Raw genomic sequence first — 15,940 nt, 5'->3', positions numbered from 1 at the left:
ACCTCATCAACCCCAACCTGTTCCTCTCTTTAATACTCCCCCATTAGTCTTTTTTCTTCCCTTAATCTTCTTTCTGCTTTCATGTTACATATGTATGTGCTATGTGTGGATTATGTTATACATAAAAATAAAATTCTAAGATCCTCAAATCAGGGAAACATGGTCCATATAAACAATAAGAGGAAACCTCCTTTTAAAAATGCTTTTGTTTATTTATTTACTTACTTATTCACTTTACATCCTGCTCACTGCCTCCTCCAAGTCACCCCCTCCTACAATCATTCCCCCATTTCCCCCCTCTTCTCCTCTGGATATGTCCCCACCCTGGCACTTCAAATCTCTGCAAGGCTAGGTGCTTCCTCTCCCACTGAGACCTCACAAGGAAGCTCAGCTAGAAGAACATATCCCATAGACAGATAACAGCTGTTGGGATAGCTCCCACTCCAATTGTTTGGAACCCACATGAAGACCAAGCTGTACATCTGCTACATATGTGTGGGAAGCCTAGTACCATCCTGTATATGTTCTTTGGTTGGTGGTTCAGACTCTGAGAGCTCCAAGGGTCCAAGATAGTTGATTCTGTTGGTCTTCCTGTGGAGTTCCTGTCCCCTTAGGATCTTGCAATCCTTCCTCTTATTCTTCCATAAGAATCCTCAATCTCCATCCACTGTTTGTCTTTATCTGTCTGAGTCAGCTGCTGGGTGGAGCCTCTCAGAGGACAGCCATGTTAGACTCCTGTCTGCAAGCATAACAGAGTATCATTAATCGTGTCAGGGATTGGTGTTTGCCCATGGGAAGAGGAGACCCTTCTTATTCATGAGAGGGCCAGGCCTTTTCTTTTGTTCAGGCCTCATCTGATGGGATGAGGGACACCCACGTTTGGGAGCACAGCTTGCTTTTGTCAGTTACTGACTCAAATGATAGTCTCATTCCAAAGACAGCCTCACAGAAACTCTCAGTGATGTGTGGACCAAATTAATGCTATCATATGTCATTTTCTAGTTGCCGTGGGAAGTGTGTTTGAAAAGTCATACCTGAAACAAACCAAACCAGACAAGACCAGACCAGACCAGACCAAACCAAACCAAGCCAAACCAGGATCATCTCAGCTGTTAACCTAGCCCATCTCAAGGACTAAAAGGAAGCTTCTCTCTGTCTCTCTGTTTCTCTGTCTCTCTGTCTCTGTCTCTTTGTCTCCCTCTCCTTCTCTCTCCCCCCTCTCTCTCTAGCTCTCTCTCTCCAGCTCTCTGCTCTTCCCTTCCCTTTCTGTTTTGCTTTCCTGCTCAGCTTATGTGTTTTATGTCTCCCTCTATCTCTTCTCTCACTTTGTCTATCTGTTTCTACCCCTGGTCCCTGTTTTCCCCATTTTTATCTTCTTTTGGATACTCAGTTTCTCTAGTCATCACCGTCATCTCCATCTCTAGCCAGGGCAGGGTTAACATCATCTCATCTCTTGCCTCCGCCCCTCCAATTAAACTCAGTTCCTGTTTCTATAAATACTTGGTGTTACTAAGAATCTCAGGCACAGTGACTTAGACCTTGAGATCTGGCGTTGGTACTGTAAGTGGCCTCTGCTTTTTGTTGCTCGTCATGTCTCGTTCTTTTGTTTTCTCATCTTGGCTTCTTAGTCTTGAACTCTTGGTACTTTGTTTTTTTTTATTTCTAGCTTGAGTTTGGCTAATGTTTCTTCCATTCCCCTGGACTCCGGGAGTTTCCACTGAGTGCTGTGACTGGGCGACTTGGGGAAGGGAGAAAGGTGCACAGTTGAGGGCTAACAGTTCACATCCTGGCTTCTCCCCTTTCCTGCTGCCATTGCTGTTAAGCTCTTTGGAAATTCTCTTAGCCATACATCAGGTAGAATCGAGCATCTATCAGACATACCCCCAATCATCTGCTGAACCGGAAAAACCACACAACTGCCTCTCCATCAGACAGACTTTCTCATTGAAACGCTAGTCTTCTGCCTTTTCTTAGGATCCCGATCCAGTTCCTATTCTCAATCCCCACCTTTGGTATTTCTAGCCTGATCCTTCCTTTGGATGCTTTGTTGGCATTAGTACCCCACCCTTTCCATGTGAGGGTAAAGGCTGCTTGGACCAGTGCTTCCTCATCTCTGCAGATTCCCTTCATTGCCAAGTTTCCCGAAGGACTTGTCCACACACATTACCCACACTTCTTTGCCGCGTAGATTTTTTTTTCTGGGAAGATATATGACCTATTGTTTTAACACAGTGATACATGTGCATGTATCAGAAATTCAGCATGTTTCAAAGTCTGTGTCTTCAGTTTTCATCTTTCTCACCATCCTTAACCTCTTCCCAAGACAACTATTTCAGATTTCAACTGTCTTTGTACTCACAACACACACATACACACACACACACACACACACACACAGCACACACACGGCACACATGTGAGTGTGTGCATGTGTGTATGCACATATGTGTGTGAGTGTGTGTACTTTGTGTTTGCACAGGCCAGAGGATGTCAGGTGTCCTGTTCTAAAACTCCCCACCTTGTTCTTCTGTGACAGGGTCTTTCATTGAGCTTGGAACCGGGCTGTGGGGCAACAAATACCAGCCAATTTGAAGAAATGGTGCAGTGTCAGAGGAGACAGTGACAGTGACCGTGCTCACTCCCTTTGTCTCTTGTCTCCAGTTTGGCCTGGGGTCAAGTTGTCAGGAGGGCAAGCGCCCTCCAGGAGGGATGTGGATCATCTCCGCTCACCCCTTAGGTCCCTTCCTTGTTTCTCAAGTTTATGTTTGACAAATGAGGTGAAGTTGCTCGTGCCAACTGACAGATCTGATGTGTGGGCATCTCTGCTTCCCTGATCACTGAGGTCCTTGCTGGGTTCCATTCCGTACCCAACACTGAGCCTGTAGACAGACAGTAGGTGTCTGAGAGTTCATACCTTTGCTTTTAGTTCCAACCCCACCAGATGATAATGAACTGGGATAAGAGGACCCAGGCTTGGCCTGCAGAAATGAAAATGAACCTGTTCCATCTCTCCTGGACAGAAGCTGTTTTGTCTTCTTGTCCCATGGAGGTGACTCACCCTCCCACTTCTAGCTCTTCAAGCCCGAGCTTGACTAGCCTGGAGCTCTGCTGTTGTCTTCCCGTTCTTCTGGAATCAGTTTCCTCAGAATCAGAGCTTTGCGGGGGATCCCCAGGGTTTTCATCTTTGACACTTTGAGGTAATGTGTCACTGTTTTTGTAGTCCCACCTCTTTACACAGGTCTAGGACCTGTGGCAAGAGTCCCTGTGTCCAACTGTGTTTCTGAGAGGTTTCTTCTTTTCATTGGTATTCAGTTATAATATTGATATTTGAGTACTGCCAAATCTATTACTAAAGACTATTTTGAGCACCTCCATACATTGTATTTCTGCAATGGATTCCATATGACTTTAGATAATGAGCACTTCCTGGATTCTGAAGTCCTCCTGTTGATCACTGTCATTTAGTAAATGCTGAGTTGAAGAAGTAACTTGGCACAACTGAAGCACCAATAGTGTCTGTTCCCTTCTTAGCTGTATTTGAACTCGTCTCCTTACCTAACCCAGAGACCAACTTTGGACCCTATGAGTGGCTGAGCTCATGTTGCTGGTATGTGAGGCAGTGGACTGAGGATTGAGATTTTTAATCTTCCTGTCTTTGTGGTCTTAGGAGACATGTACAAGTTCTGTAAACATTCACAATCTAAGGAAGACTCACTTTTTTGAAATGTAATAATCTCATTTTTTCTTAGTGCGTATTTAAGACTTAATGCTTGAGTCTAATTTAAGAGTGCCTATGGACAACTGGGGACATTGCCCAGTTGGTAGAATGGATACCTAACACACATGAATCCCTAGGTTCAATCCCCTGCACCTCCTAAAGCCGAGAGTGATGGTGCATGGCAGTCATCACAGTACTCAGTAGACAAAGGCAGGAGGATCAGGGATTTAAGGTCATCCTCTGCTCTAAAAGAGTTTGATGCTAGCCTGGAATACACAAGACACACACAGACACACACACAGACACACACACACAGACACACACACACAGACACACACACACAGACACACACACATACATAAGAAATAAGGCAGGCAGGAAGGCAGGAAGGCAGGAAGACAGGAAAGCAGGAAGGAAGGAAGGAAGGAAGGAAGGAAGGAAGGAAGGAAGGAAGGAAGGAAGGAAGGAAGGAAGAAAGGAAGGAAAGAAGGAAAGAAGGAAAGAAGGAAAGAAGGAAAGAAGGAAGAGGAAGGGGGGCCTCCTTGCTCGTTACCCACATGGTCACACATGCTATCTGATAAAGCAGGGATGATTAGACAATTTCCACTGCTGTCTCATCCACTTGCCCTTCTTGGAGCTTTGCACATATGTGGCCTTCCCCAAGGCTTCTGCTCCACAGACAGCCAAGCACCCAGAAGGAATGGCAGCTGAGGAGTCTCCAGCTCTTCCCCACTTATTATTTCCCATTACTTCTCGTTTCCAGGTGCTGGGGCTGAACTCTGACCACCATGGCCTTGGCACGGGCCAACAGTCCCCAGGAGGCATTGCTTTGGGCCTTGAATGACCTTGAGGAGAACAGTTTCAAGATGCTGAAGTTCCACTTACGGGATGTGACCCAATTTCATCTGGCCCGAGGGGAACTGGAGGGTCTGAGTCAGGTGGACCTGGCATCAAAACTGATTTCAATGTACGGAGCACAGGAAGCTGTGAGAGTGGTGAGCAGGAGCTTGCAGGCCATGAACTTGATGGAGCTTGTAGACTACCTCAACCAGATTTGTCTGAATGGTGAGTGTAGCCTGAGAGAGAGAAGTGACTGTGGCACCAAAGGCACCCCCAGGTACCACACAGACTCTGATAGTGCAGATCCTGAGCTGAAGGTAGGGGTTTATGATATCTTTTAAACAAAGCACCCCACCTCCTACCTGTAGTTGCTACGCTGGAGAAGGGCTGAGAATGCAGAAAGGGCATGTGGATGGGCACAGTGTTGGTGGAGTGATTTCCACTAACAAGAAAGAACAGCAGCAGAGTGCATGGGTCACACCTCCCCAGCTTCATGACTGGCGGCTACGCTGCCTTGCACGGAGGGGTCAGTGAACTAAAGTGGCTCTAGACGGCTACAGAGACTAAACAGCTGGCTGTTTCTCATTTTGGGGTGCAGGTCAAGGGGCTCCGTGGACACCTGTGATCTTTCTCAGTTTTCTTTCATCCCTGAGACCTCCTGTGCATTATGTTTTTGTTTTTCGGGTTTCATGACAGGTTGTCTCTGTGTAACAGAGTCCTTGCTGTCCTGGGACTCTGTAGATCAAGCTGGCCTTGAACTCACAGAGATCCTCCTCCTCCTGCCTCCCAAGTGCTGGGATTAAATGCATGCGCTCCATTTATAATCCCAGTTAGGAAGGTAGAGCCAGGAGGGTCTAGTATGCTTGCTGGCTAGTCAGCATAGTCTACTTGGTGAGCTCTGGACTCAATGAGAAACCCAGACTCAATAACTAAAGGCAACACCTGAGGAACTTTATCTGAGCTTGTCCCTCTGACCGCCGCATGCACTCATGTGCCCACATACACATGAGCACAGATGTACACAAATGGGGGTGTGGAGAGGAGGAGGAAGGGAAAGGGAGGGGAGGGAGGGCAGGGGAAGGGAGGGAAGGGAGGGCAGGAGAAGGGAGGGGAAAGGAGGGCAGGGGAAGGGAGGGAAGAGGAGCACAGGGGAAGGGAGGGGTGGGAGGGCAGGGAAAGGGAAGGGAGAGCAGGGCAGGGGAAGGGAGGGGAGAGGAGGACAGGGGAAGGGAGGGGAGAGGAGGGCAGAGGAAGGGAGGGGAGAGGAGGGCAGGGGAAGGGAAGGGAGAAAGCGAGGCTCCAGAAGTTATGGCACCTGTTCATTTGCTGGGTAGTCTTTAGCTCTGACCCCCCTTTACCAAGAACAGACTCCAGTTACTTCAGCTTTCAGCTTCTTTTCTCTCTCCTCTCTCTGTCCTCACCTCACCCCATGACAAAATTTCACAGGACTTTGAAGGTACATATGCATTGTCACACATACTTATACTGAAGTGTTCACACCCTTTCCCTCACACAATGCACACCCTCTGTCAGCACATTCTCATGAGCATGTGTAGATACAAATATATTCACATACAAAACATGGCTGCACACACATACACACACACACACACACACACACACACACACACACACTTATGCACGGTAACTTCACTTCATGAAGCCACAGCTACAATCTTCAGAGCAATGCAAGTTAGAGAGGGTAGAAGATGAGACTAAAGGGCAATCTCAGGGTTTGAAGGGTTGATTTTTGCCCTTTGTTGTTCATGTTCAACACCCGAAACCCCATTTGTGTTACTCAGATTACAGAGAAATCTACCGGGAGCGCGTGCGCTGTTTGGAGGAGAGGCAAGATTGGGGTGTTAATAGCAGTCACAATAAGCTGCTTCTGGTGGCCACATCCAGTTCAGGGAGTCGCAGATCACTTTCCCGTTCTGACCTGGAACAGGAGTTGGATCCTGTCGATGTGGAGACTTTATTTGCTCCAGAGGCGGAGTCCTACTCAACCCCGCCCATAGTGGTGATGCAAGGATCTGCGGGCACTGGAAAGACAACCCTGGTCAAAAAACTGGTGCAGGATTGGGTCAAAGGGAAGCTGTACCCAGGCCAGTTTGATTATGTTTTCTACGTGAGCTGCAGAGAAGTGGTCCTGTTACCCAAGTGTGACCTGCCCAACCTCATCTGCTGGTGTTGTGGAGATGATCAAGCCCCAGTCACAGAGATTCTGAGGCAGCCTGAGCGGCTCCTGTTCATCCTGGATGGCTATGATGAGTTACAGAAGTCCAGTCGTGCCGAGCGCGTACTTCACATTCTGATGAGGAGAAGGGAGGTACCATGCTCCCTTCTCATCACCACGCGGCCTCCAGCTTTGGCGAGTCTGGAGCCCATGTTGGGTGAACGGCGACATGTCCATGTCTTAGGCTTCTCTGAGGAGGAGAGGGAGACATATTTCAGCTCCTGTTTTACGGATAAGGAACAATTGAAAAACGCCCTTGAGTTTGTGCAAAACAATGCTGTTCTCTATAAAGCGTGCCAGGTTCCAGGCATTTGCTGGGTGGTCTGCTCCTGGCTGAAGAAGAAGATGGCGAGAGGCCAGGAAGTCTCAGAGACACCTAGCAATAGTACAGACATCTTCACTGCTTATGTGTCCACCTTTCTGCCCACTGATGGCAATGGGGACAGCTCTGAGCTTACCAGGCACAAGGTACTGAAGAGTCTGTGCTCCTTGGCAGCGGAGGGGATGCGGCACCAGAGGCTGCTATTTGAGGAAGATGTCCTCAGAAAGCATGGCTTAGACGGCCCCAGCCTTACTGCTTTTCTGAACTGCATCGACTACCGAGAGGGGCTCGGCATCAAGAAACTCTACAGCTTTCGCCACATCAGCTTCCAGGAATTTTTCTATGCCATGTCCTTCCTTGTGAAGGAGGACCAGAGTCAGCTGGGAGAGGCCACACACAAAGAAGTGGCAAAGCTGGTGGATCCGGAGAACTATGAAGAGGTGACTCTCAGTTTACAGTTCTTATTTGACATGTTGAAAACAGACAACACCTTGAGCTTGGGGCTGAAGTTCTACTTCAAAATTGCTCCTTCGATAAGGCAGGATCTGAAGCATTTTAAAGAACAAATAGAAGCCATAAAGTACAACAGGCCATGGGACCTGGAATTCTCTCTCTATGATTCTAAGATAAAGAAGCTCACACAAGGTATCCAGATCAAAGATGTCAGTATCAATGTGCAACATTTGGATGAAAAGAAATCTAGCAAGGGGAAGTCAGTTTTAGTGACAAGCAGCATTAGTAGGAGGGGGGAGGTACAAAGTTCATTCTTGGGAACAGGTAAAAGCACAAGGAAACAAAAGAAGGCATCTAATGGGAAAAGCAGAGGGACAGAGGAACCAGCCCGGGGGATTAGAAACGGTAGGCTGGCAAGCAGAGAAAAGGGTCATATGGAGATGAATGATAAGGAGGATGGTGGGGTGGAGGGACAGGAGGATGAGGAAGGACAGACACTTAAAAATGATGGAGAGATGATAGATAAGATGAATGGGTAGGAGAGAGAGAGAGAGAGAGAGAGAGAGAGAGAGAGAGAGAGAGAGAGAGAGAGAGAGAGAGAGAGAGAGAGAGAGAGAGAGAGAGAGAGAGAGAGAGAAGAAGAAGAAGGAGGAGGAGGAGGAGGAGGAGGAGGAGGAGGACGACGACGACGACGACGACACAGGAACAAATAGAGAGAATTAGATAATTAAGACCAGGAGTCTTAACATGTGCAATGAAAGATTCACCGAAAGCAACCAGCCCTTAACACAGATATTTGAAGTTTAATTAGTTAGCATCCCTCCCCAGTAGGTGCCCAGTATCTCCTGTGGTGTGGTCACTTTGAGTAGCCCCTTCTAAGCTAACATCCAATGAGTAGACTTTAATTCTGACATTAGATTCTTTTTTAAATAAAATAAACTTTAAAATAAGAAAGTGAGAATCACATACACTCTGTAAAATATAGGCATATATGGAACACATCTGTGCCAACATGTAAAGGAAACATGCTTTGGTGTAATGGAAAGTCCTGTTGACTCTCTATTTGTGTTTAAGTGTTGCTTAAATAAAGAGTAGCTTCTCATTCTTTCTAGAAACTTCTACACTTTCTATTGTTAAAAGTGGGTCATGGGTGGTCACAGCCCTAAACACTGGTCTGGGAAATTCTTTGCTTTGACCTGACTAAATCATGTACTAATGTTGATCATATTAGTATCGTTAGCCCCGGCTATGCCATCAACTGACTTTTCTTCATGAAAAGATGATGCAGTTCCAAGAATGGGCACATCCTTTTCTACTCTGGGTCTCTCTATAATAGAAAGTAAAGGATTTTTGCTGCAGGCATAGTGAGTTTATTGAGCTCCTTGTATAGTAGAGGATATTGAGGTATAGTCAAGAGCCCTGTCTATATCTTAGATTCCTCAGGAAGTTCTTGACCCTCACATCACCGCTAACCATGCAGAGGCCTGCAGAGACTGCGAACATGGTACTTAATCCTGCTCAGTGGCTATTGTTGGCCCTAGTCAGCTGAGTATGGGTCCCTGAGCACCACAGAAAAGCTACAGACAGGACTCTTGCTTTTCTTATTTTTTCCTCATGAGTTGATCCCATAGGTAGCAATTCTAGTTATCTGCTGGACACACCCATGTAGGGAGCGAGTGTGTCAAGCCTGAACTGCTGAGCCTGTGTGGATTGCCTGCCTGCTGAGTTACTGGACTATCACTGGCCTCCCTGGCTGAACTCTGACCGGATCCAGGAGAGGGGGAAGGGATCAAGTCAGAGGACTGAAAACAGGATGCACCCCGGGCTGGGAAGGAGCTCAGGGGGCTGGGAGAAAACAGGATGTGCCCCAGAGGGAGGGGGGAGAATTCTGGGGGAGAAGGCTGTAAACAGTTCAGGTGGGCGAGAGTTGAAGAAGGAGTTGCAGAGTGGAGTTGGGGTTTAGTGAGAGCAGGGAGAGGGTTAGAGAAAGCTTCTTGTGAGAGGGAAAAGATTAAAAGCTGTTCGACAAAGATAAAGAAGAAGTCTGTTTGAAACTTGCTTGACATTTGTGTCTCTGCTGGTCAGAGTTCGGGGGTCCGCGACACACCCAGATGTCTGGGTGTGAGGAACTTAGCCTTGAACAGTGAGCTTAGGACATGGTAGTCCTGGTAACTAGTTTCCACATGGTAAGTGTGGTGCCTTGACATTTGTCAATCATGTCTATGGTAAGTTGAACCTACAGATAGTGTGTATATAGAAAATATGTCTAAGGAGCAGTCTGTGTGCTTACAAGCTTATTGAGAGAGCAGCTGATAACTGGACAGCTGGGTGCTGCTTATTGATACCTGATGAACTAGGCTATGTTGTCTCTGCCAACAAGGGATGCTCTCACAAGACCAACCCCCGAGTGCCGTGGATAATTTGGGAATAATGAAACAGGTGTACAGCCGTATCCCTGCATGTTCTTGGTGCCAAGGAAGCCTGTTTAAGCAACACGAATTTAACACACAATTATGACTCTAGACATGTTCTAACATTTCACTAAGGAGACACATTCAATTCTAGCTGGCTTGAGCAAAAGATTAAATGACCCAATCATTTTACAAAAAGCCAGAAACAATAAAGAGAAACTCTACTTGATTTTTAGTTTTGAACATTACTGACTCTATTGTTTTTGTTTTAAAACAGGCTCTCAGGTAGTCAAGGCTGGTCTCAAACTTACTATGTAGTCTAGGATGACCTCGAACTTCTGTCCCTTGTACCTGCATGTCCCAGGTGTGGGTAGGCTGCTCTTTCTACTAAATTCATTATGGATATTCCCCCTCCCCTGTTGCTACTGGTGCTAACTAACATATATTAAAAATTAGCTGAAGAAGAAGATTCAAAAATTCTAGCAATCTCTCTAGGCCTTATTTCTTGAAAGAGAATACTTTCTATCTTGTTTTACGGCTTATTTCAGAGAGGGATCCTGGAAATATTTACAGCTGTTTTTCAGCCTTAAGCTGTAGGATGCAGCTGTATAAGTGAGGCAGAGGCCTTTTATGAAGACATTACCACACTGAATGCAGAAACTTGCAAAATCCTACATAGAATAAAAGGACATAGATTTACAGAGGCAGATGATAATGTCCTTCCATTCTTTCTGTCAGAAGTTAACCCCTTCTATTAGAAGAGTTAACCATTGGAAATGAGAACTCCTGTGAGCCTAGGGATGATCAAGAGATGATCTAGTCCGGGAGAGACCTGCACTAACAGGCTTCTCTAACTAGTTGGTCACACAGAACGGGGGACTGAACCTACAGCTTCACATGAGCTAGGCCAGTAAATTATGTCCCTATTCACCCTCACAGCCACCCTTTCAAGAGAGAATTCCACTGAGTCGCCCAGGTTATCCTTGAACTCATGCTGTAGCTTCAAGAGGCTTTTAATTTATGATCTTCCTGCCTTGGTATCCAGAGTAGCTTGGATTGCAGGCTCAGATGACCAGACCCACCTCTCAGCTATCCTTTATTGGGTGTTTTTTGCCTTTAATTTGCTGCTCATAGAGACTCAAAACGCTTTGACTTTTGCCATTTCTTCTTTAAATAAAATTTATTTTAAAATGTCTTATGTGCATAAACATTTGCATGATTGAGTGTGTGTGCATATGTGTGCCTGGTGCCTGAACAGGCCAATAGAGGTCACTGGATTTCTCTGGAGCTAGAGTTACAGGTGCTTGTGAGCCACAGTGTGGATGGGTGCTGGTCTTCTGCAAGAGTGGGAAGTCCTCTTAACCACTAGGCCACCTCCTCTCCAGTTCTGACCTGTCATTTCTTTAAATCTTTACGTTGTGTTGTTGAAAGCAGTCTATAAACTGGAATACAGACCCACCTCATTCCTCAGGAGCTTCCTGTATATATACATGAATGTACACATTAATAAGCTGCTCATCATTCTCATCCACCCACCTTTTGTTACCCGAGTTCATTCTAACTGAAAAACCTACTGGGTTGAAAAAAATACCATCCCCTTTTCTATAACACACTAGAAGTTTATGCCTATGGACAATCTTTTCTGAAAATTATTCAACAGTGAAATAGAAGATTTGGTAAACGACCAAAACTTTTTTTTTTTATTTTTTATTTTATTTTATTTTTTATTTTATTTTATTTTTGATATAGGGTTTAACATAGCTCAGGTTGGCCTCCGAACAACTCACTCTGCAGTCCAGGCTAACTTTGGGCTTTCACCAGCCTCCAACCCCCAGTGCTGGGACTACCTGGCCTGTACCACCAAATCTGGTTACAAACGACTCTTCTTAATCAGACTTTATTCCATTACTCTGAGTCCTACTTTCAGCTTTTTCTTGCCAGACCTGTACAGTCCAGTTTCAGCAAGGATCCTATTAAGATGCCTTATAGAAGCCCCCACCCTTTGAATCTGATTGCCCTGGATATCTGATCAGTTTCTTCACCCTCTATGGCCCTTAGGTGATGTCACATCATCCAGGTCTTATTGAGGAAGAATCTGGTCAGGTTGGTTGGACTAGAATCTCCACTCCCCTAGAGAGTTCCTTTTAGTGATTTTTCTGTCCATAGAAGCCACCTGTTCTCTGGAAACCACTGGTGATCCACGATGAATTTGCTTAGGTGTTGGTACCTTTCCTGGTATAGGAGTAGTTGGCCTCTCCATAGTTTGACTCTCCACCACAATGGATGGGTCAGCTTTTTCCTCCATGTGAAGAGGTTGGGAGGTAGAGATCAGTGCCTGTTGAGATCAGGCTATGTCTGCTATAAATACAGTAAAACAGAGCTTTTGGACCTTGCTCTGTCCCAGGTGAGTTGTTTGTATAGAGGGACACTTGGCTCTATGACTGCAGAGGCAGGATGACTGTATGCCTCTGTGCATAAACACCACCTGTCTGGCACCATCATGTGAGGCACAGACTGACAAACATGTTGTTCTTAAGAGCAAAATAAGTATTGAGGCAGGGCAGAAATGCAGAGAGCTGTAGGGCATGAAAAGGGCCGGGAGCCCTCCCCCTCCCCTTTGTATCTAGTTTAAGCTCAGCTCAGCTCAGCCCTCCCTGCAGATGCAGTCAATTTCTCTCTCTCTCTCTCTCTCTCTCTCTCTCTCTCTCTCTCTCTCTCTCTCTCATTAATCATATTTGTTTTCATTTCAAATGATATCCCCCTTCCTGGTTTCTGCTCCGCAGCCCTCCTCCCCCCTCCCCCCCTTTCCTTTGCCTCTATGAGGGTGCTCCTCTACCCACTCACCCACTCCCACCTCACTGCTTTAGCATTCCCCTACACTGGAGCATGCAACCTCCACAGGACCAGGAGCCTCTCCTCCCACTGATGCTAGATGAAGCCATCCTCTGCTACACATGTATCTGAGCCATGGATCCCTCCATGTGTACTCTTTGGTTGGTGGTTTAGTCCCTGGGAGCTCTGGGTGGTCTGGTTAGTTGATATTATTCTTCCTAGGGGGCTGCAATCCCCTTCAGCTTCTTCAGTCCTTCCCCTAGCTCTTCCACTAGGGTCCCTGGGCTCAGTCTGATGGTTGGCTGTGAGTATCTGCATCTATATTAGTCAGGTGCTGGTAGAGCTTCCCAGAGAATAGCCATACCAGGCTCCTGTCAGCAAGTGCTTCTTGGCATCAGCAATAGTGTCTGGGTTTGGTGTCTGCAGATGGGATGGTCTCTGGATGGCCTTTCCTTCAGTTTCTGTTCCATTTTTGTCCCTGTTGTTCCTCTAGACAGGAACAATTCTGGATTAAAAATTTTGAGATGGATCGATGGCCCCACCCCTTAACTGGGGGCCATGCCTATCTACTGGAGGTGGTCTCTACAGGTTCTATCTCCCCTTTGTTGGGTATTTCAGCTAAAGTCATCCCTGTTGGCTCCTGGGAGCCTCTCACTTCCTTGGAGTCTGAGCTTTTCTAGTGGCTCTCCCCAGTTCCCCATCCCCCACTACTACATGTTTCTATTCAATTTCCTGACCCTCTGTACTTCTCTTCTGCCCCTTCCCATACCTGATCCTGCCCCCTTTCCCTCCCTCTCCTTTAATGGGAATCTACCTGTATGTTCACCCCTCTAGGTCTGTTCTTACACGCTGCTTTCACGATCCTTTGGTCTCTCACTTTGTCTTCTGGACTCCTGTAGCTCACTTCTGTAGTTCCACTCAACATTAAGGCCCGGATCAACCCTGTGTCCCTGTGGCTTGTCTCTCTGTCTTGTCTCTAGCAGTCTCCAACTGAGTTTCTTAATATCTATTTATACATCGTAGGGACTGTCTTTGCATTTTTAGCATCTTTCTGCATCTACTAAGACTTCTTTGAACTTGTTGGACTATCCTGTGGTCTCTTTAATTCTTGGGTAGCTATTCTCTAATACACCCCCCACACACCCCTTACACACATAGTGAGTATGTGATCTGAGAGTTAATATTAGTATGTTGATGCAAAGAGACTGATCTCATCTCAAGAGGGAGAAAACCATACAGTTTACTCTGAAGTCAAACATGAGAGACTGTGGTCCAGGAACACGTGTTCAGATTTCCCTAAATATCATCCCAAAATGGTAACAGTTTCATGGTAACAAAGCAAAGAACATCACAAATCAGGACACTTTTCAAATACAGTGGTAGACACACCAGGTAGGCCAGTTCGAGCAGGATGAGGAAATATGTGCTACAGGCCTCAGATGCATTGTGAGGACATTCTCAGCTTTTGGGCTGGTGAACACTAGTGACCTGTTAAATTAATGTTTCCCAAAAGGTTTTCTGTGACGGCTATAAGAATATTAGGTCACATGTAGAGGAGGATAATGGTGATTCGGTGATTCAAAGGGCCAAGGTAGCCCAGATTTTTTAATTAGGCTCTGGAGCTGCAACATTCCAACTGCTTCCTTTAAGTTTCATAACCACTGAAGCTCTACCCAGTCAATCAATCTTTGTAATCACAGCTTCTGAGAACTTCTCTCTACAGAAGCGAAGACTGGAATAAAAGACCCTGTGTTTATCAATAGGCATCTGTCAAGAGAAACCTGGATGGCTTTGTAAATTGTAGCCATCTAAACTTATGTAACATATACATTTATTGTAATTCAATAGATTTCAATGTTGTGGAAAGGTAATACATTTCAAACATGTCATATTTTTGAGCTTAGTACACTCATGACAGTGGCCTTATCTAAGAAACCCTGGAAACCATTCCCTGCCAATTCTTCAAAGGGGTGACTTTTTATGAACCAGTAAGTGGGCCTATAGTGTACGTTATGTTGCTAAGTTGTCATATACCTTTAAGCTCACTGAGAAGCCGACTTTGAAAGTGGAGCTATGCTCACTCCTTTCCAGGGCTAAGTATATTTGCTTTGCAATGTGCCCAAAGCCACTTGTTTAGAGATAGGCTACTCTTCCTAACTCTGTGAAATGGAGGTCAAAATAAGCCAAGCATAAAAACACTATGCCTGAGAACAGCTAGAAGGCAAACTATTCCTTTTTTTGTACTTCTTAAATTGGATTTTTTAAAATGTACATTTCAAATGTTATCCCTCTTCCAGGTTTCCCACCCCTGGAAACCCCCTATCCCATGCCCCCTCTCCCTGCCTCTATGAGGGTGTTCCCCATCCACCCACCCATTCCTGCCTCTCTGCTCTTGAATTCTCCTACACTGGGGCATCAAGCCTTCACAGGACCAAGGGGCTCTCCTCTCATTGATGGCTGATAAGGCCATGCTCTGCTATATATGCAGCTGGAGCCACGGGTACTTTTTGGTTGGTGATTTAGTCTCTGGGAGCTCTGGGGGGTCTGGTTGGTTGATAGTATTGTTCTTCCTATGGGGTTGCCATCCCCTTCAGCTCCTTCAGTTCTTTCTCTAACTCCTCCACTGGGGATCCAGTGCTCAGTCTAATGGTTGGCTGCCAGCATCAGCCTCTGTATTTGTCAGGCTCTGGCAGGGCCTCTCAGGAGACAGCTATATCAGGCTCCTGACAGCATGTACTTTTTGGTATCCCCAGTAGTGTCTGGGTTTGGTGACTGTATATGGGATGGATCCCCAAGAGGGACAGTCTTTGGATAGCCTTTCCTTCAGACTCTGCTCCACACTTTGTCTCCGTATTTGCTCCCATGAGTATTTTGTTCCCCTTTCTAAGAAGGACCAAACTATTTCTAACAGATGTTATCACTTATCCCATAATATAAGAGCCCCTGTGGTGGGAAAGAGAGCAAGAAATTCAGCTGTGGGCATTCAACTGGGATTCTAGTTAGCTGGGAACAGCTCCAATTTCCTCAAGCTGTTTTTTGCTAGATGTAAGCATCTTATATAATCTCTGTCTCTCTCTGTGTCTCTGTGTCTGTCTCTGTCTCGCTGTCTTTCTCTCTGTCTCTCTCTG

At 46.0% G+C, this 15,940-nt stretch overlaps 1 protein-coding gene across 1 annotated transcript; it reads left to right on the top strand.

Annotated features, from left to right (window-relative positions):
* Positions 1–4,501: 4,501 nt before the first annotated feature.
* On the top strand, positions 4,502–8,108 carry Nlrp10 (NLR family pyrin domain containing 10). Its single transcript, XM_021219167.2, has 2 exons — positions 4,502–4,783; positions 6,361–8,108. Exons 1-2 carry the CDS (start codon positions 4,507–4,509, stop codon positions 8,106–8,108), a joined length of 2,025 nt encoding a protein of 674 aa, XP_021074826.1. The 5' UTR covers positions 4,502–4,506.
* The last annotated feature ends 7,832 nt before the right edge of the window (positions 8,109–15,940 follow it).

Source organism: Mus pahari, chromosome 1 (assembly GCF_900095145.1).
Source record: "Mus pahari chromosome 1, PAHARI_EIJ_v1.1, whole genome shotgun sequence".
Lineage (NCBI taxonomy): Eukaryota > Metazoa > Chordata > Mammalia > Rodentia > Muridae > Mus > Mus pahari.
The sequence above is the reverse complement of the archived record's forward strand: the minus strand, read 5'-3'. Positions and strand labels throughout refer to the sequence as shown.

Coding starts and splice junctions, on each gene's coding strand:
- Nlrp10 (XM_021219167.2), top strand. CDS start 4,507: ATGGCCTTGGCACGGGCCAACAGTCCCCAGGAGGCATTGCTTTGGGCC. Junction 4,784..6,360: donor CAACCAGATTTGTCTGAATG/GTGAGTGTAGCC, acceptor TGTGTTACTCAG/ATTACAGAGAAATCTACCGG.